The following is a 22,778-nucleotide window of genomic DNA, read 5'->3' as shown; positions in this document are numbered from 1 at the left end:
ATATATATATATATATATATATATATATATATATATATATATACGTGTATGTTTATACGAGTATACATTTATACTTATACATACGTATGTACGTACAAAGATAGAAGCACGCACACACTCACACACACAAATATATGAATGTATATAGAAGGACGTATTCGAAAGTAGGTATGTGTGTATATTTATATTTGTGCTCGTGTCGACTCTAGTACTTGACTAATTAGTTTTAATAGTTTAGTCAGAGGAGGTGGCGAGGATAGCGCTCATTACTTTTTCCAAGGTCTCTGGGACAGGTGGGAGGAAGTTGTGTCCAGACCGGAACCCTTGTTCAAATGCTCGCAATACAGTGGACTCTGCTAAAGACACTCAAGATCCACGTGGTGCTGCTTAACTGAGCGATGACTTAAATCTAAGAACAGGGGCGATTTATCTGATGGGCTTCTACAAAGTTTCCATCTTTAGAATTTCATCCACAAGACTTCGGCCGATACGAAACTGGTAAAAGACACTTGCCCTGGGTGCCACGCAGTAGGATCGAACATCACACTATATTATTGTTATTTACGTTATCATTCTTTTAACTAAGATTTAAGAATGTAGCTAATTATTATATTCACTGCAGTATTTCACTTCTTTTATTTTATTGACCCCCAAAAAATGAAATGGAACTCGAAACATAAAGCAGTATAAATAATAACAGCTTAGCCTTTAGTATCATACTTATAGAAAGGCTTATAATGCATACTTTTTATCAAGCCCCTAAATATGAAATGCAATGTCGACATTGACATTTGATCTCAGAAGTCAATCTGTCCGACGTTCTATTACTTCAGCCTTCATCAACGATAAAAAGCAATAGAATCATATCGAATCATCAGTGTAGATGACGTTAACTCGAGGTTAGCAACTGAATACGAGCTATTATGGATATCTCATCTGATGTATTTCAAATGAAACTAGGCATGACGCACAATGCTAAAATGTATATGACATCACAGTACTTGAAAATTTAATTTTTTAAATGCTTTTCCTGTAGTCTGGAAGAAAAGATAGTGGCCATGACCCTATAACGATAGGATCTCAGAGACTGGTGGGTGAGAGACGGAAATATACAATCAAACCAGAGATTGGCTTGGAACCGTGCAACAGAGTGGACTCTGTAAAGGCCACACAAGTTGCCAAGTGGTAGTATTAGAACAGTTAAGTTTTCCAGTTGAGCAAACCTCAGCGTAATTTGAACTCAGAACGAAAAGAGAACTAATGAACCTACGTGAAAACAACAACTTCTAAAATACCAACATAGCGTAAGTTATGAATAAATGCGTGGATTCATATCCATAAGTACATAGTGTTTCTTATGTCCCTAAGGGCTGAATTCTTTTCAAGGATGTAGTTACTGCAGGCCAGATGTCATTTATTGCATCATGTTTTTAACAAATCTTCTCACTTTCTTAAACATTTTTTTGTATTTTTAAATTATTCCTAATAAAACACTTGGGTTTTGTAGAAGATCAGCGGCTAATCAGAGCTGAAGTCATTGTATTTTACGTGAGAGGCGTGGCTGTGTGATAAGAAGCTTGCTTTCCAACCACATGGGTCCGGGTTCAGTTCCACTTTGTGGAATTTTGGGCAAATATCTTCCACTACAGCCTCGGGCCGACCAAAGCCTTGTGAGTGGATTTGGTAGACGAAAACTGAAAGAAGCCTGATGTGTGCATGTGTGTGTATATATATGTGTGTGTGTGTGTGTGTGTGTTTGTGTCCATGCTTGTCCCCCCATCACCGCTTGACAACCGGTGTTGTGCTCGATTGAAAACCTTTTTGGGGCAACGAGCTGACGGAATCACTAGTACGCCGGGCGAAATGCTTAGCGGCATTTCGTCCATCACGTTCTGAGTTCAAATTCCGCCGAGGTCAACTTTGCCTTTCATCCTTTCAGGATCGATAAAATAAGTACCAATTGAGTACTGGGGGTCGATTTAGTTGACTTACCCCCTCCCCGAAATTGCTAGCCTTGTGCCAAAATTTGAAACCAATATTTACACTATTATTTCTAGTTTTATCTATTTCGAAATCTATGATTAAAAACGAATTATTTCTCACCCCTTGAAGTTAGAATAAACACTTTTAAGTTGACCTCTATATGGAATATGTTGCCAGGGTGAGTATTCCAGAGGGGTAATATTCTAAGGAAGCAGGACTGGACGAAGCGTTTAATGCGTGGCATGGGTAGTGGAACATAAAAATAATAGATTGCGGGTGTATCGAGTAGTCTTAGGTAAATGTGAAATGCAACTATCAAGAGAGGGTGTCGCTCTATTGCCTTTGTTATATTCACTGTATACAATGGAAACAATATTGTTGGCATTTAAAATGTTGGCGATTATGAAGGGCTTAACTGTATCAAATTATTGTTTCGTTTCCAGATCAAATTATTGTTTCGTTTCCAGATCAAATTATTGTTTCGTTTCCAGATCAAACTCTGCTGGAGCCACTTTTGCCTTTTACCCTTCTTGGCCGGTAAACAAGTACCAATAGTAGACTATTGTTAACCAGGTCAACTACATCTCTTTACTGAAACTCACAGGAACAAATTTCGTGAGCAGAAATAATTACTACTTGTGTTAAATGCCGCAACTTCCTCTTTACATAATCGACGCGAGAGACATCTGTGAAGAAGTATTTAGCTGAAAAAACTTTAATATCCCCTTTGTCTGAAGTAGTCTTCGTCTGAAACAACTTTGAAGCAACATTTCCCTAAAGAAACTTGGAAATAACCTTCGTCTAAAACAAATTTGAAATAACTTTCACTTGAAGCAACTTCCAAAAAAAAATTTCGCTTCTGTCAGCTTTGAAACAATCTATATTTGAAGCAACATTAAAGCACCCACCTCAACCAACACACGAAGCAACCTACATATGAAACATCACTGAAGAAACAAACGCCAGAATCAACTTTGAGGCTTCTGATAACTGGAGGAACATAAAGTCTCAAATACCTTATCTTACAGTTACACTCAAATAAAAGGTCAAATATTAAAAATAACTATTGGCAGAAATTTTAATAAATTTAATTTAATAATTTACAAGATAAGTGCTTGACATTCATTTTGCAAATGAAATATTATTTCTGAAAATCTACAATTATCAGCTGTTCCTAAATCGAAAAGTCACGATTCAAAATTAATGTCATATTGCTATTTTAGAATTTCTAGTTTTCTTGTGCATGATAACGTAATTGCTGATAATGTTCTGTAATAAGGATAAAGAAGTAAGCTGCTAGCGAAGCGAAAGCACGTTTGGTTCATGTTACTTTATGTACGTATATCATCTATATTCAGGAGAAAGGTATCAACGTCATACAGCTTCAATTCAACATATAGCCACGTATTTACACAAAACAGTGTAATTAACCATGAAATGTTGAATTTAAGTAGAAGGTTAAGTTAAACTCATTTCTACATAAAGTAGAAATGAGTTTAACTTAATCAGTTTAAATGAGTTTAAAGTAAGATGTGTGATATTGTTGCGTCTCTCATTTCGCTTTCGGTTCAAATTATACCACGGTCAAGTTAAACTTATTTTTTAACAGAATTGTCAAGTACTAAGATCGGTAAAATTTTCTGCTTCTTGTGCCATGATTCCGTTGTGTGCCGGACAAAATATCTTGTGGTGCATAATCACGTCCTATTATAGTTTGAGTTCAAGTCTTGTCGAGGTCAACTTGAACTTTTCATTCTTCTGTAACTGAAGAAATTCGGTATCAGTAAAATATTGATTTCAAATTTCGGTACAAGGCCAGCAACTTCAAGACAGAAGTAAGTCGATTTCATCGACTCCAGAACTCAACTAGTACTTATTTTATCGATCCCGAAAGGATGACAGGCAAAGTCGACCTCGGCGGAATTTGATCTCAGAACATGAAGACAGACGAAATGCCTTCAAGCATGTCGCCTTTTGTACTTAGCGATTGTACCAGGTTGCCGCTTTGTACCAGTAAAACATTAAGCTCAATTTAATCGACTATATACTTCCCTTCAAAGTGTCGCCTTGCGCCAATGTAAGATACCCATTTTTATAAGGTATAAGGGTAGAACTTTCCTCTTAGGTCAAACTCATATTAACACTTTAAGGTCAGCCCTGATCAAGCAGGTAAAGTCTGACCTAATCGAAGGCATTTCAAACATGAATATCCTCTCCCACTGTCACTAATACTTAATTTGTCTTAAGAAAAACATCCACTCCAATAGTCAGCGTTTCTTACGACATTATTATTATTATTATTATTATTATTATTATTATCATTATTGTTTTGCTTAGGTCGACTTTGTCTTTCATTCTTTCGGAGGTTGGTAAAATAAGTACCAGTTGAACACTGGGGTCGATGTAATCGACTCATCTCTTCCCACAAAATTGCTGCCCTTGTTACAAACTTTGAAACCATCATTATTATTATTATTGTAAAAGCCGCGAGCTGGCAGAATCGTTAGCACGCCGAGCGAAATGCGTAACGGTATTTCGTCTGTCTCCACGTTCTGAGTTCAAATTCCGCCTCGGTCGACTTTGCATTTCATCTTTTCGAGTTCGATAAAATAGGTAGCAGTTGCGTACTGGGGTCGATCTAATCGACTGGCCTCTCCCCCAAAATTTCGGGCCCAGTGCCTAGAGTAGAAAAGAAAATAGGTACCAGTTGAACACTGGGGATCGATGTAATCGACAAATCCCCTCCTCTAAAATTACTGCCCTTGTGGCAATATATATATATATATATATTATTATTATTTGATTGAGCGTCACGCATCCATTTCCAAATAAGTTTATTTTAATATTTTTGATGCGACTCTACTGTATACTGTTTTCTCCCCCTATCGTTCTCTCTCATCCCTTCTCTAATACCTTTTTTCTCCCCTTCACCGTTTTCTATCTGTCTATCTCTCTCTTTTCCCCTCTATCTCCTTTACTCTCTCTCGTTGCTTACACGTGACCATCATCCATCATTTTTTTTCCCTCACGTGATCATCTTTCCTTTTTTTCTTCAGGACTATCCTAAAGACTGGACGTACCTATCAATCTCTTCTATCTTTTCTCTTGTCAAAGAAAATATTTCTCCAGCGTTCGCTATTTTATTCTCGTTCTGATCTAACGATCCTCCATATTTGTTTTCGATCGGTTTCTTGATGTGTCTCCACTGTCCTATTTTTGTTCTCAACTTTGACCATCCATAAATCCCATATTTTATTTTGGTACTTATGGAAGCAACTGTCTTCGGAGACTCATATTGTCGTTCAGTGCTCGAAATGAGGATTAGGTAGACAGCTGACAACTGATAACGGGTCGTTTTTTTATGTTACTTGTCCTGTTTTCTATTTGTTTCGTTGGTTGCGTATTGTTTTCATATTTCATGTTGTTTACTGTTGATGATCGCCTTAAAGAGATTTAGTCCAACAAATCGACCTCAGGGCGTATTCTTTGTAAGTCTAGAATATATTCTATCGGGTCTTATGTCGAGCCGCTATGTTACGAGGACGTAAACACACCAACATCAGTTATCAAGCGATGATGGGGTACGAACACAGACACACACACACACATATATATATACATACATACATACATACATACACACACACACACACACACACACATATATAAATATCTGACGGGATTCTTTCCGTTTCCATCAACCAAATCCGCTCACAAGGCTTTGGTCGGCCCGAGGCTATAGTAAAAGATACTTGGTCAAGGTGTCACGTAGTGGGACTGAACCCGGAACACCATGTGGTTGGGAAGCAAGCTTCTTAATTTCATTTTAATTGGCCATTAAGGCCTTACAAAGAAGGGACAAACAAGGACAGACAAACGTAAAGAAGCTGCGGGCTGGACACGGACATTAATGAGATGAGGGTGATAACAAAAAAGGTGAAAAATAACAAAATTAAAAATGGGAGGGGCACCGGCGCCCACCGACCGATAACCCCTCGAATACATTGTTCAAGCTCAATATTTATAATCATCAATGCCTTTCAAGTAGGCCCTCCGCTGCACGCAGGCAGCTCTCCATATTCATCTCAGCCTCCGTGCTGATGCACACATATGAGCGGCCGCCACAATCGGCCTCCACCCTAGCACGGACCCTGTTGGTTACCACTGCTGCGGCCACCTGCTGGGGACACCTCGAACTGCTCTCGCAGGCCGAGACGAACCTCTCTATATATTCAAAGTTTAAACGTTCTTCCACCTCTCCACCTCTGAGGTACAGGAGGAGACACTCCTCCTCCTCCTCCTCCTCCTCAGGGGGAGGGATCTCACCTTGTCCCGCCAGCGGCACAACTCCCGCTGACAGGGCCTCCCTCTCCGATGGTACATTTCCCTCCGGAGGGGTGACTGGTTCGGTCGGCGGCACATAAACGTCCGCCAGTCGCTTCCCACCTCTTTCTTTTCTTCTTCCTTTTAGAGGTTTCGGGGGTTGGGGCCTCCTTCGGCATACCCGAGGAGATCTTTACTCCCCCTCAACCTCTGTTTCAACTGGTGAGCAACCATTGTTGCTCACCTTTTTTTTTCTTTTCATGGAGGCAGGCACCTGCCTCCACGACTTTCTCCGTCTCCCCTTCCAATGGGGGGGGGGGGGCAGCGGGCACTTTATCCTGCTCCAGGGCCTTATTACGGCCCTGGGGGAAGTTCTTTTTGATGTGGCCAGCTTCCAAGCACTCATGGCACCTCGGTTGCCGACCCTCAATATTAACGGGGTACTTTGCCCCGGCCAACTTCAAAAAATCCGGAAAGCACATGTCTCCTACAGCCACTGGGGACCACAGGGTCAATGTCGCCTTGGCGCCCTGCCAGTTGACTGCAGGTGACATGTGCACCTTAAGGAGACTGGGTCCACTGTCCCCCAAGCCCTGCCGAATGATATCAGCGATCCACTCGGCCTTGTAACTTGGGGGTAGTCCATGCACCCAGGCTCTAATTATTCTTTTTCCGCAGTAAGAGGGGAGGAACAAAATTTCCTCCCCCTGCAGAGTCTGGCTTGCCGCATTAGCGGCTTCCTCAGGTGAGTCAAACAACAACCACACCGTTGCATATTTGACCCCCCTGGAGATGTAATATTTCCTTGTTGGCAAACAAATTGCCAACTCTTTTTCGATTACCTCTTTGTTGAAGAGGGTAATGGTATTGCGCGACCTACAATAGGTCCGCATGACCACCATCCTCCTCTCCATTTCTTTTAACCACTGCTTGGGTGGGCACAGTTCCCACTCCAAGACAGAGTTATTCTTTGCCATGTCCGAAAAGTTCAACAACACAATAGTCAAAAAAAAAAAAAACAGGATAAAAGAGAAGAAAAAATAAAAGAAAAAGAACCAAAATTAGAAGAAAAGAAAAAGAAAGGAAAAAAGAAACAAAGAAACAAATAACAAAGTTCAGACAGGGAATCCTAATTTCTGCAAAAGTCCTCTTCACCAGATAATCCAGCAGAGTTCTCTTCTTGGTAAATCCACAAGGCAAATTCACGCTCACAAAAAATGTTCTGGAGAAAAAACGCCACACAAAATTTGACAAACGTTCCAAAAACAAAAATTTTCAGTCCGTCGCTGCGGCGGCACGCCCACCAACACCGGCGAACGAGAAACACAATTTTTGCTCACTAAATGAGTAATAACTTAAAGCCGCCGAAAGCAAACGGAACTGTCCCAGAGCTATACGAAATTTACTGAAAAAAATTGAAACACAATAAATTACACACAGCTCAAAAACCAATTCCACCTACCTCGGTCGACTTTACAAATTTTCAATCTCTGGACGGCGTTAACACACATCCACAATGTTCAATAGCAAGAAAGACTAACTCTCCAATACCGGAAGCAAGCTTCTTACCACGCAGCCACGCCTGCGCCTTGACACTCGCACACACATATGTATGTATGTATGTATTGCTTTGATTTCCTTTGGGTCCTCAGTTTTTTATTGTATTGTACAAGCCACGTTGTGACATACCTGTAGTCTTGGGCACCCATCCCTCTTGATATGATCACTATGAATTCCTTTCAGAAAGAGAGAGAGAGAGAGAGAGAGAGAAGAAGAAGAAGAATCGAGTCTAGCAGAGGACTGGGAATTATATCAACTTCATGGGAATTAAAGTCAAAGTTAACTTCAGCGGCATTTGAACTCAGAGCGCGGCGAGCCGGAACGAATGTTGTTAGGCAAGCTATCCGGCACACATTTTCTGTCTAACAGTTTCACTCACAAAATATTGGGCAACGCGAGGAGGTTATAGTAGCATATAAGCATTTGCCTTAGGTGCCACGAAGTAATTTCGAGCCTTGAACTTTGCGCTCAAGAGGCCAACCACTTTACTATGTCAGTGACTGTTTTGGGAATCAAGCTGATGGTCTCCCCGCATCTAACATAATTTTTTTCCGAACCGAATATTTATTTCTAATTAACTTATTTAATGCTCCCTGCCCTAAATGTGTTAAAACACACACACACACACACACACACACACACACACACACACACACACACACACACACACATTTGCATGTATCTGTAGCCATGTATGTGTAGCCCAACTATCATAACCTTAAAACTAAAGGTTGCCAGCACTACAGAAGATAAACACTATTTACTAACAATCCTTCACCTTCTCAAGTTTCCGTTGGTCGGTCTTATTTACACTTGTATTTATGTATTTACTTATCTATTTACTGCGTGTCTAATTCATTCTAATATCTAAATATTGGTGACAAATTATGAAACCTCATGAAAATGTCACGTTAACATTAGAACAACATTCATACGTCATGAACTCCAGCCAAGATTCCCTTTCGATCCACATACGCGCTCACACACACGTACATTCGCACCCACACGAACAAATACAGACATACATGCAAACATATACGCATATATACAAATATACAAAGATGTAGACCCGTCAAACGCGCGTCCACACACACGTACACACATTAGTGCTAACACACTATCTTAAAGATAATGTTTTGGGCAGTATCAAGTGCACACACACACACGCATACACATATGTATATACAATACATACATATACATGCATATAAATATATCGATGGCGAATCCCCTAAAACAAAACAAAAACAAAAAACAAAACAAACAATAATTTCGATGAATAAGTTCGCGATCAAAATTATTAGTTTGATTTCAAAAACAAATGAAAAAAGTTAACTGCAACGTTTCGGAATTAGTCCTTCTTCGAAAGGAGGTGTACAATGAAATGAGAGAAGGAAAGTCGAAAAAAGCCGAAATATATAAAGGGTGCAGTCGAGTTAAAAAAGCTAATGTAAAGCTTGTCCGAAATTTGAAGGAGTGATTGAATAATATTCAGAGACAGAAGAGCGAATGCGAGGTTATAGGTCTATCTCTGTACGTTTTGTGTAGGTGTTTGGAGGGTGTGAAAGATTAGTTTCTCAAATATATATATATATTATGTGTGTGTGTGTGTGTGTGTGACTACCTTGTACATCATACAATGCAGGTTTTCTGCCGGAGAGTCTATCAATGAAAAAGTGTGTATTTTTGTTTGTTGGTGTATAGAGGTGTGATTGTGCGTCAATATATTTATATACACACACAACATTCGCCTGAAAGTACACGCGCGCACTCTTGCACGCACACAACAGTTTATGCATTTATTTGTATATATGTGTTAGTGTGGGCGCATCAGTCTTTTTGTGTAACTGTATATGTATTTTCATAGTGTGTGTGTGTGTGTATGTGTGTGTGTGTGCGTACGTGCAGGTGAATGTTTGTGTGTGTATTCTTCCTTTTATTCTTTTACTTTTTTAAGTCATTTGACTGTGGCCATGCTGGAGCACCGCCTTTAGTCGAGCAAATTGACTCCAGGACTTATTCTTTGTAAGCCTAGTACTTATTCTATCAATCTCTTTTGCAGAACCGCTAAGTTACGGGGACGCAAGCACACCCAGCATCGGGTGTCAAGTGATGTTGGGGGTACAAACACAGACACACAAACATATACACACACGCACACACACACACACACACACACGCACACACACACATATATATATACATATATACGACGGGCTTCTTTCAGTTTCAGCCTGCCATATCCACTCACAAGGCTTTGGTTGGCCCGTGGCTATAGTAGAAGACACTTGCCCAAGGTGCCACGCAGTGGGAATGAACCCGGAAGCATGTGGTTGGTAAGCAAGCTACTTACCACACAGCCACTCCTGCGCCTTAGTATATAGATATACTGACACACAATCATACATCTAAGCGGGGTGTTAGAACGTCATCTGCTGCTATGGACTAGCTTGGTGTATATTGTCCTCACCTGGTAAGGGTCGGCAATAGATGGGCCATAAGGACATTTATTGTGGTTCTTTTCTAAATGATTTTCAGATAGTCTGCATTTATGGGTCAGTCTTTTCGTTTACGATTTACATATTTTAATATGTAAGACGTATTATAGATGTATGTCATAAGCAAAAGTAAAACAAACCAAAAAAACAAAATCATAAACCACCATCTTAGAAAAGGACATAATGGGAAAATGTGGTCATGGATTCCCTGCTCATAGGAAAAAGACGAGATGGTTACAACTGGAACATCTTTGATAATAGATCTGTTCAATCAGGGTTGGTTTAAGACTAAACAAGAAGAGAAAGATGAAAATGAACAACTACGATAACGAGAACAACAATAACCTGAAACATCCCTCTCTCCTCTTACCATCTTCCAGACTGTCTCAAACCCTCAGGTTGCACACTAACTTCTATAATTCCATCCTTCCTCCCCGGAGCGACAACTCACAAGAATTCCCTTCTTGTCCACATTTTTCTGCAGTCGTAGACCCCCAAGTGTTTAAATCAATGGTTCTCAACCATTTTTTTGTCTATGGACCCCCTTTATTCTGGTGGATCCCCATAGCCATTTGGTGTTTATAAACTAGTTACATAGACATTTCTTTCAAAATTTCTATTTTGTTTATTACACATTCCTTTATGTAAGCTGAACGATGTAAAATGTCAAAGGAAGAAACCTAGCTGTTTCTTACAATAAAAAACATTTAAATCAATGTACACTGTGGTCCCAGTGTACATTTTGATTGTGTGTCCCCCACCCCACCCCAAATCTTATATGGACCCCGGTTGAGAATCACTGGTTTAAACAAAACATCAACCCTTTCAATGTTGATAATCTGGGAAGATCTACAAAGATTATGAACACAATCCTCTCTTCTTGACAAAATTGAACTATTGAAACAAAATAAAAAAAAAAAATACCGATATTTCTACGCTTAGTTGAAAATGAAATATCGAAAATATTGGGATAAAAGTACAGAAAATAACTGAAAAAAAAAATGAATAGAAAAAATGCAATAACGAAAAGCAAACGTACATGAGTGCAACATTGCTAATTTTAGGCTGTAAAGAAGAAACAAAAGGAAGTTAATCCCTTGCTACGACCTTTGTATTTTTGATTCTGGCAGCTTGGAAATTTTACGTGCTGTCGAGCATTTCCTTTCTCCGAGTAAACTGGACAGGGCTTATACAAATTAAATGCTTATACATAACCTCAAGGCTTTCAAAGAAAAGGATGACTATATATAAGCAATTAGATCGAACACGGTATTCGACTGGTATACATTTTAGTGACAAGAGGATAAGTAACGAAGACAAGATATGAGTCCAAAATGTGACCTGATGCGCTCCATTGTTTCCATTCTCTACCTTTTGTTCACTTAATACTTTTTCTAATTCTGACACAAAACTAGTAAGTCTGAGGAGAGGAGGAGTCTATTACATCGTACTAGAGTTCAACTGGAACTAACTTTATCGACTCTGAAAGAACGAAAGGCAAGTTCAATCTCAGTGGAATTTGAACTCAAGACGTAAAAAGCAGGAAGAAACTCCGCCATATGTTTCGTCCGACGAGCTAATGGTTTTGCCTGCTCGCCACCTTCGTTTACTTATTGATATTGACGTCAGGTGAATTAATCATTTGCTGTTTTCCAAGAATCATTTTCTTTTATCCATTGAATATTAGTTGTAAATTAAAGATATTTATCATTAATTTACAGCACCGAGCAGGCAGAATCGTTAGAACGAACTGTAAAATGCTTAGCAGCATTTCGTCCGTCTTTACGTTCTGAGTTCAAATGCTGCCGGGGTCGACTTCGCCTTTCATTCTTTCGGGGTCAATAAAATAAGTACCAATTGAACACTGGGGTAGACGTAATCGACTTATCCCCTTCCCTGAAATTGCTGGCCTTGTGTCAAAAGTTGAAATATAAATTACTAGGATATTATTCTAAACTCCACGAAGTAAGAGTCATTAGAGTACCGAACAACATACCTGGTAATATGTGTTCCGGCACTTTAATTTCTAAGTTCGAATCCCTCCAAGGTTAGCTTTACCTGTCGTCCTTTCGGAGTCGATAAAAGTATTCGGCAAAGTATTGTGCTGCAACCATTGAGCTTCCGCTGTGTCACCAGTTTGAAGGTTGAGAGAATGGCTGAGTCTGATTGCATCTACATAGACACTTAAAAAAGAACGACGGCTTTGGGTATGTTGCTACTAGGTCACGTTCGATTGCAAATGATAGCAGAGCTTACTTTTAAATTTAGTTCCGTTCTAATGTGACTTCATTATTACTATTGTGACTTCATTACCTTACGAGAAAACGAAACATGATATTACAAAAGGAAAGTAATATTACATGGGACAGGGACAAAGGCGGTGAGCTGGCAGAATCATATGCACGCTGGACAAAATGTTTAGTGGCATTTCTTCTGTCATTACATTCTGCGTTCAAATCCCGCCGAGGTCGACTTTGCCTTTCATCCTTTCGGGGTTGATAAAATAAGTACCAGTTGGACACTGGGGTTGAGGTAATCGACTTATTCCTTCCCCCGAAATTGCTGGTGTTATGTAAAAATTTGAAATCAGTATCACAGGGGACAAAGGTGACGTACTTACAGGATCATTAGTACGCCGGGCAAAAATGCTTAGCAGCTTTTCTTTGTCCTCACGTTCTGAGATCAAATTTGGATCTTTTTGGTTTGACGGGCAACACTTGTTTTCTTAACGAAGCACTTTCAAACTTGGGATACTGGTAGAATGTGTCATATAAAACATCTTTTTCTCTTAGCCTTCTTAACAAAAATTAGTTCTTAATAAGTTATTTCATGTTAAAGTTGTCGTATTTCTGTAATTTCAACCAATCACTGACGTCTATTCAGCTGAATACAGTTAGTGCTCTTTTTATAAACAATAATTTTTACCGGTGTCAAGAGTGTTATTCCCTGTTTAATTATATCATTATTCCCTAGTAAGGGTTTAGGGTTTTAGGGTTAGGGTTCGGGTTTTAGAGTTAGGGTTAAGGTTGGGGTTAGGGTTAGGGTTATGGTTATGAGTTTTAGGGTTAGGGTTAGGGTTATGACAAAAATAATCATAACCCTAACCGTAATCCTAAAACTAGCCCTAACTCTAAAACCCGAACCCTAACCCTAAAACCCTAAAGCTAAAACCAGTACAAACGCACGAACGATGTCATAAATAAGAGTAACACGGGTAGTTGTTGTTGACAAACAACGGCACTAATTTTATTCAAGGGAAAAGATCCCATGACACCGTTGTTTACATTCCACGCCATTAATTGTTTTCACCTCAATAGACGTCAGTGATTGGTTGAAATTACCGAAATACGACAACTTTTTACATAAAATAACTTCGAATACAAAAATTTTTATCTGTTCTATAATACAAAATATACAAGTATACGAAGTTTGAAAGTGTTTCGGTACCAAAAACACTACATAAAACATTAATGAAAAATGTTGCCCGTCAAACCAAAAAGATCCTCAAATTTCGCCGAGGTCGACTTTGCTTTTCATCCTTCCAGGATCGATAAAGTAAGTACCAGTAGCGCACTGGGGTCGATGTAATCGACTTACTCCTCCCCCGAAATTGCCGACCTTGTGCGAAAGTTTGAACGCAATATTACATTTTGTCCAGCGTGCTAACGATTCTGACACCTCACCGCCTTTGTTCCATATCCCATGTAATATTACTTTCCTTTTGTAATATCGTAGTATTGTCATGTAAAGTCAATATTTTTCTGTTAAATAACAAGTTAATAAATACATCAAAATATTTTTAAATGTTTTCAGACAAAACAGTAAGATGGTATGTGTTCATAAATTAAAACTGCACAAAGTGTTCCATTTTTGTTTTCTAATCTTCCCTTAAGCAATAAAATCGTTTGTTTTGCTCTCAATAAAACAGCCATTTTAAGAGTTACAGTAACTGTTTTTTTCGTGTTAGAATAAATCTGGTAACTGCGAGCACGCAACTATGAGTAACTAAAAAAATGTTTTATTGGGGTAATAGAGGAATAGTAATAAACTACAAGAACTGATTAAGGCAACAGGGGAATGGTAAAAAAACTAACGAACGAAACAAAAAAGCAACTTAATAAGGGGAATACATGCATACATATATGTATGTATGTATCTAGGTATGTATATAAGAAAAAAAGACCCTAGAAATTGTGGTAATAGGGGAATAGTGGAGAAAAAGAAATAAACTAAACCTAGAAACAACGAGCAGCAGATAAGATTTCAACTGAATGATGGGAAGAAGGGGAAAAATACACCCAAGAAATTTTCATTTTCGTTCACGAAATTGTTTTGCTTATACTCTTCACCGTTTCTTTCCTTGTATGTGTGTGTGTGTGTGTGTGTGTGTGTGTGTGAGAGAGAGAGAGAGAGAGAGAGAGAGAGAGAGAGAGAGAGAGAGAGAGAGAGAGAGAGAGAGAGAGAGAGAGAGAGAGCTGCGACTTCAGAAAAAGAACCCATCTATTAATCTTGATATCAAAGAAGCAGTTATTTTTGAACAAGAGACTAGCCGAAGTTTTCTTTTTTAAAAAAGGGTTACTATATCATATATCAAAACATTGTAAAAATGCATAGATTCTTTTCCATTTGTATGAGAACTGAAAACTTTCATCAGTCAGATAACGTATTAGAAAAATGTATTTATTTGAATGCTAGGTAATTTTGTTTTTCCTCTTTATAAATGTTATTTACTTAACGGTGAGCAATATTTATATTATTTCTTAGTCTGGGCAGGCAGCAAAATCTCCACAACATTTTTTTTTTGTTTTTTCGAGATATTTTTTTCCAGCATTGTTATATGACTAAGAAATTTACTTTGACACCACGTCGTTCCAGATTCAATGCCACTGTGCAACCTTTTCCGCAAGTGCCTTCTACTGTAGCCTCGAATCAACCAAGGAACTGTTTGTGACATTTTATCAGATGAAACTATCCAAAAGCCGAACCTGAATGTGAAACCATGAGATGGCGAACCGAGCGTGTTAAGCAGACGACCACGTCGAAGAAAAGTCTCTTAAAAGAAAGAAATTTTTAAAAGTAGCGTGGATGTTTTGCCGCCTAGGTAGCTTAAGGAATAATATGAATATATACATACGTGTATTTACATACATATGTACGTTCTCTTTACTTTTTTTTTCTTTTTAATTTAGAGTTAATTTTGACCGGCCACATGCTTGGTAGCAAGCTTGAGGAGGAAAACATCTTCTTTTGTTCATCATATTTTAAATCTTAAGGTCTTGCAGATTTTTATTGTCTCGGATATCGTGATCATTCGTTGCCTATAAATTAAGTGTTGCATTCTGTCCCTAATCGCTCCACACGAGTTGGTACGTATCCTGTTGCTTCAAAGACAGTAATAGGCATGAAACTGAAAGTATCTTGGGTACTATATATATATATATATATATATATATATATATATATATATATATATATATATATATATATATATATATGTATGTATGTGTGTATGTATGTACGTATGTATCTATCTATCTGTATACACATACATATATATACTCTCGCGCCCACACACACACACACATTTTTAAAATTCTTTTACTTGAAGGGTTTTAATCGAACAAATCGACCCCCTATACTTATTTTTTTAAAGCCTAGTACTTATTATATCGAACTCTTTCGCCGAACCCCTAAGTTACGAATGCATAAACACACCAGTATCGGTTGTCAAGCGGTGATGGGGGGGATACAGACACAAAGACGCGCGCGCACACACACATGACAGGCTTCGTTCAGTTTCCGTCAACCAAATCAACTCACAAGGTTTTGGTCGGCCTGAAGCTATAGTAGAATACACTTGCTCAAGGTGTCACACAGTGAGACTCAACCCGGAACCATGTGACTGAGAAGCAAGGTTCTTATCACACAGGTACGCATACTCCACTTTCATTTTGTAGTTAGTTGGCTTAAAGGGTTAGATCGCCAAAATAACGAACAAAAATGAGAGTAACAAAGTGGGTAAAGATAGCGCTATGATTTAAAAAAAACTATGTTGGTCAGAGATGGAGGGACAATCGGTATCCAAGAATTTTTTAGGATCTTACATGCCAGTGAGATTGATGCGGTGGATGTACTATGTATGAATAACTAATTGTAAGCCGCTGTCTAATTCGAAAAACGTAAGCAAGAAAAGGACTCCGAAGGATATGTATTCGGGCTAGGGTAGAGGGTTGTGCAAGGTGTTTGGTGCAGGGTCTATAGGTAAGACACAATGCAGACAAAAGAAATTGAGACAGGTGCGCAGAGTGGGGTTGGGTGGAGCGTGTGTATGTGGAAAATCAGTTCAGGGCAGCAACAGAAATCGTTGAAACAGGGGTAGAAGAGGAAACAAAGCTTTGAAGAAGGGCAGATATACCTGCCTTGCCAATCAGCAGGTGACTATTTTTATATTCTGATCAGGTATGATTACGTGTGTAGCAGTAGCAACCTCAGCAGCAGTAATGTTTGAAGTTAGGTTGATGACAGTAAATAAAGACAAAACAAGAATTCCAGACAACACAGCTGTGGGTGCTGGGTGCGGCTCACGGAGCTTGATAACGTTAGGGTGAAATGTTAAAGAAAAGCAGGGACGGGCCCAAGGAAAGTGGCATGAGGGGCACGTGCCCTCCTCAAGAAAAGAAGTGCACCCTCCTAAATAATGTTATTACGCCCTTTTCTCCTGGAATTGTATTCCCATCTGACCTCGTGTCCTGCCTTCGCAAAATTCCTGGGACTGCGCCTGAAAAGCGTCTCAGTATGTGTCAACTCTAAGAAAAAATACATTCATTGATTCCCTATGTTCATATTGAACATTTTACAATAAGGAGTGGAATGCACAATTTCCCGTGAGTCAGACCATCTCATGGTCCTAGCAGACAAAATGGAAAAGGTGTTGGAACAGATATGCTGGAACAGTCAGTCTGACTCATGGTGCTCGCACTTGCGGATAGCCATCTCCGCCTCGATAGTGGTGAGAAGGGATGTGGTCTGGAGGCCAAGAACGCCAGAGGTCTCTACTGTCACAAGCTCAATTATAAACCTGTCATAGAGCGACCGATAGTTTGACAATTTGTTTTTATCAACCTGACGAGCAGCGGAGCCAGGGCTGGTAGCTGAACACACCAGGCTGCCATGGGAGAAGGTGTCACAGCATGTAACATCCCATATTTTCCCTACGTGTAGGAATCCAAGGACTACATTATTCAACATATCTTTTTTCTGAGTATGATTTAAAGGGAGCATAATTTGAAGGAAATTTGGTTGCCATCATTAGCAGGTGTTGCGATTATTTTGGTTCGTAGGTAGTCTGTAATCGAACAATTAAGTGCTTCCCATGATTCATAGTGCATCTGTGGGAAGCATTTCTAGGCTGTTATCCTATGCACATCAATATTGTGTAACACTAAGCATATTGTATTTTTCACTGCCCTCCATATATTTTTGCATATACCTGCTATTACTGTTACATATTTAGCATTAAATCAGTTCTAATCGAGTAGGTGATCCAGTGATAAATACAATCTCATCTTTTTATTTATTTTTATTTCATTCATATTGTATCTATGACTACAATATCAAGTATCTTCCCATTTTGATCCCTTTGATGCCAAACCGATTAAGGTCACCTCTGATCCTCTTACATACTTCCGGTTCTAAAATTATCTAAATTAAAAGCTTTCATCAAAATATCATGTTAAATTATGTTCCAATCACCATTTTAATAATGATTTAATTATTTTATTATTTTAACAATTAATAGGAACCCCACCGCAAAAAAAAAAGCAGCAGTGTATTTCATAAAAAAATAGTGACAAAAGTGTTAAGATGGTAGGAGTGATTTGATGAAAATACGGCTGTTCTCTTTAGCATCTTGACTGCGAAAAGTAGTGGTTCTTGTTACACAAACAAACTTCTATTGATTTTTATAAATTCATCAACGCCCCTCAAGATCTAACAACATACTACACTTACAATAAATTTTGTAACACCCCTCTAAAACTCACTACTTTCCCCTACCATTTTGTAAGAGCTTCATTAAGGCAGCATTAGAACATCCTTTAAGAGACATTGGGGTAGAAGATCAGTTCGTTCAGTAAGTTCTCGTGATCGTTAAAATAAGTTCTCGTGCTCATTGCTCAAACGTCAACGTTCTTTTTCACCTAAATCTACCTTTCATTCAAATGCCACAGAAATCCTCAAAGGAAAAATAAGAGGACTGTAAGTGGTCGTCCAAGCTGCTAGAAATAGTAGCTAATTCTCCTCACTTCGCACATGAGTATATATCAACTGTAACATGAATGTGTGTGAGCGTGTGTGCATGTATACACAAACAGAGCAATGACAGATCTGTAAGTAGTCGCCCAACATACTACAATGGCAACTAAATCCTCTTCAAAAACAACGAAAGAAGATGCATTGATATTTTTGATTACTGTTATTTATTATATTTAGCAAGATAAAAGTGTGATTTGAGGGAGATCTGCTATTTCTAGCATACTTGGTAGACACTTACAGGTCTCTATCTTTGGCTTTGGATATCTGCATGGCATAATTTGAAAAGGTAAATTTTGGCGGGAGACAGTATATTGATCTTTGAATGGTGGGTGGTATTGCAAAACTCTATGTCGGACATGGTGGAGCAATGCTGGAAACGTTGCTGAATAAAAGACGTTGTCCAATCAGACCGTCGTCATTTCTGCTCCTTCAAGCTTGCATGTGGTTGGTTTCCTACAACCCACTTGACGCCCCATTCTATGGGTGGCCTGTATTTGAGCATGCGCTTGCCAGTGGACTTTACAAATAGCACACACACACATACGTGTATATATATATATATATATATATATATATATATATATATATATATATATATGTGTGTGTGTGTGTGTGTGTGTATATATATATATATATATATATTGGAAGGTTTGGAGGTGATGTACAGGAATTATATATTGGAAAAAATAATAAGGTACTCAAATATCTGGATGGTTGTACATTTACAGATTTTTATTAATGTGTCACATGTTTTATAAATATTAGCGCTTGCACCTATTCTTGTAGGTTCTTCAAGATATTTTGAAGAACCTGCAAGAATAGGTTCAAGCGCTAATATATATAAAACATGTGACATATTAATAAAAATCTGTAAATGTACAACCATCCAAATATCTGAGTACCTTATTATTTTTTCCAATATATGTATATATATATATATATATATATATATATATATATATATATATATATATATACATATACACACACATACATACATACCCACATACGCACATACATGACATGCGTATATATATATATATATATATAAATATACACACACATACATGCACACATATATATGTAGGAGAGGGTTGCTATATATACATATATATAAGCATACACATGCGCAAACACACACACACACACACGCACACATACACAGATAGATATAAAAAAAATATATTTCAGAAGATGCACTAACCTTTGTGTTGTTATATGTAGGCGTGTCCGACTGTATGTCAGTAGTATGATCCACAGAATCCGGTAGAGTTTGTGTGTTGCCACTGTTTTCTTGAGCAGAAGGTACACTCCATGAATATCCGGTCGCTGGATTGCAAGCCGAGCCACTCCTCAATCTGGGTAGAGTAGAGTGAGGGTTGTTGTATAGCATCCTATGTACGGAGGGAGTAACATTCGGTTCACTGGAAACACCAGAAGTATCGTCTGTTAGACTGAGATCATTTAACGACCTGGCCATCTGTGAATCTTGTAACTGTGAGTGCAGGTCATTCTGATGTTGCTGGTTCAATATTGGTAAGACTCTTGACATGCCAGAAACATCCCCGGCACCACGTAGAGAAATCGATCGAGGTTTGGCGGGAACGGGTGGTGGCACACGCTTCTTGCGGCCATCTTGATATCGTGTTAAAGTCATTGATTTCGTTTCCTCCAGTCTCTGGATTCGTTGTTTTACAGAGACCAAACTTTCTTCATCGCTGTCTTCAGCATTTGTCTGGCTTGCTGTCTGCCCAGTTGCCGTTTCTGCAATAGATCAAATTTGAAGAAGAAGAATCATAATAAACAACAATAATACTAGATAAAATACATTTTAAAAGTTACTGGCAGATCAGGGCAACGACTGGAACGACCGGCTATCTTATTAAACTATAACAACGATCACTAATCAGTGAAGGAGCATATATGAGGTCGTTTGACCTGCGAGAAATAGCATCCAAATTTCCCAAATTTTCCTAAAATCAAATTCCGTTACTTTAAGGGGAAAAAACCCTGTCCTTCAATCTGCCTAAACTACAACCATATCTTATTTTAACGTTTCAGGAAAAAAGAAAATTGAATAACGTAAATCTAGATTTAAAAAAAAAATCAGAATGATTATGACGAGAAAGTCTTTGGTCTTAGGCCTAGACGAAATAGCTTGACACAAAAGTTGATCAACATGAACCAAAACGAATGCTTTAGACAATATAGTTATGCATAACTCTATGATAGGAAAAATAAAATAAAATACTGAATGTCTATATTAGTGTATCTTTGATCATAGGTCTGCTCAACATGGGTTGATTTGGAGTTTAACTACAACACGATATTTCTCTTTTCTTTTTATCAAAATCCTCTGAGATTCATTTGAAGGGTAAAGTCGACATCGCTGTGATTTGAACTTACTAGATTGAAAAGCGAACTTAGGAGCTTGTGATATATTTAGACCAGCACTTTACTGTTACTGTAATTTCCACCGAAATATTGGAATATATGAACCAGAGTCGCATGATTTTGGAGTGCAGGTCACACGATAGGTTGAATAATAATGCTGGAAGTGTCACTCGCAATTTCAACAAGAATGACAAGTAGCAGAAACAGTCGAGTGCCAAACAACAAAATGTCTTGTAGTATTTAGCTATGTTCCATTATGATCTGAGTTCAAACTCAGTCGTGGCTGAAACTGTGTTTCACTCTTCTGGTGTCACTGAAAAAACTATCAGTTACGTACTGAGATCGATTTTATTTGCTCTGTCATCATACCACTGAAAATTTGTGGGCAAATATATTTATTATTACAATTGGTGAACAATTGCGCCATTGGTTATAGATTTGATTGTTTGCTACCTTAAAAATGGCTAGAGTGACAAGGGAGTGTCTGTGAAAGTAGGGCGGAACAAATATTATAGGGCATATTAGTTCGAAAGTATCAGTTTATTGGTTTACTCAGTGAAAGACATCGGCGGAAGACGAATACACAGCCATGTTTGTGAGTATTTGCATGTGTGCATGTATAAACAAAGAACTACCAACTACTTTCCGTTTTCCAAATATGCTCACACAGCTGTGATTAGCCCTAGGCTACAGTAAAAGACATTCTTCAACTATAAATTACTGCATTCGTACTTAAAGAGAACGAGAAAAAAACATTTGATTTAGCAACATCTATATTCTAGTGAAGACGTGTCGTTTGGTAAACAGAGGTGCTTAGTTCATGATCATAAGGTCTTGGGTTCAATTCTTGGACCAGGCGGCGTGTTTTGTCTTTGAGCAGAAGGCACTTCATTTCACGCTACTTCTGTTCACTCATTTGTAAATGTCTACCGATCGGTCGCTCGTTCAAGAGTGATAGAGCCAAGAGGGTGTCTACGTCTGCTCGCGATTACGCAGGCATCTAAAATAATTAGCGATAACATAGTACGTGCTACTAAGCCTTGTTCACTGCGAGTGACGGCTGGTTATATTGTACTTTTGTGGTTCTCGTTTAGCTTCAAAGCAACCTCTGATAGAACAAACTTATGGTCAAAGGTGTTTCAGCTGTAACCACATGGTTTATTTTTTGTACTGTATATTGTCCAGTATCTTCTTTCTTTTTAAGGCGGCAACGGAAGTTTGGTTACAATTTTTAGCAACCCGTACGACCGCATAGAGCCTCCCCTTTGGTTTAATATCTAGGCTTTTCTCAGTAAATAGTAGCAGGAATTTATAGTAGAACTGTCAGCATAACTAGGTCACAGCAACGACTTGCAGAGTGTTATATTTACGGTACTCACCTTCATAATTATCATTAGTTAGATAAGTGGACAAAGCTGTACAGGGGGAAAATGTAAATAAGCTTTCATTTTTCTGACTCAAGTTGAGTAAGCTGCATAGCTCCCTCACTGAAATCTCCAAGCGGCTTAAACGCACAAGTCTTCGATATCCAAGTAGTTAAAGAGTGTTAGCAAAGAGCACTCCAGAGTGATGACCTGGATGCGGTCAGGTCTCCTTAGAGTGTAAGAAGGGCCGAAACACGTGCCTGAGGGAGTTTCTTACCACCATATAGAGACAGTAAATCTATATATTTTATGCGACTATAGAAACCTAACAATCCATGTTACT

The 22,778-nt window shown here is 38.6% G+C and overlaps 1 protein-coding gene across 1 annotated transcript in view; it reads right to left on the bottom strand.

Moving 5' to 3' along the window:
* The window catches only part of LOC106869259 (uncharacterized), a 107,652-nt gene that overhangs the window by 51,830 nt on the left and 33,044 nt on the right, over positions 1-22,778 (bottom strand). The window contains exon 2 of the mRNA XM_089352271.1: positions 19,882-20,441. Within this exon, the coding sequence (XP_089208397.1) occupies positions 19,882-20,441 (560 nt within the window). The remainder of the gene's footprint in view (positions 1-19,881; positions 20,442-22,778) is intronic.

Source organism: Octopus bimaculoides, chromosome 5, assembly GCF_046866305.1.
Source record: "Octopus bimaculoides isolate indiv1 chromosome 5, ASM4686630v1, whole genome shotgun sequence".
NCBI lineage: Eukaryota > Metazoa > Mollusca > Cephalopoda > Octopoda > Octopodidae > Octopus > Octopus bimaculoides.
This window is presented reverse-complemented; position numbering and strand designations above follow the sequence as displayed.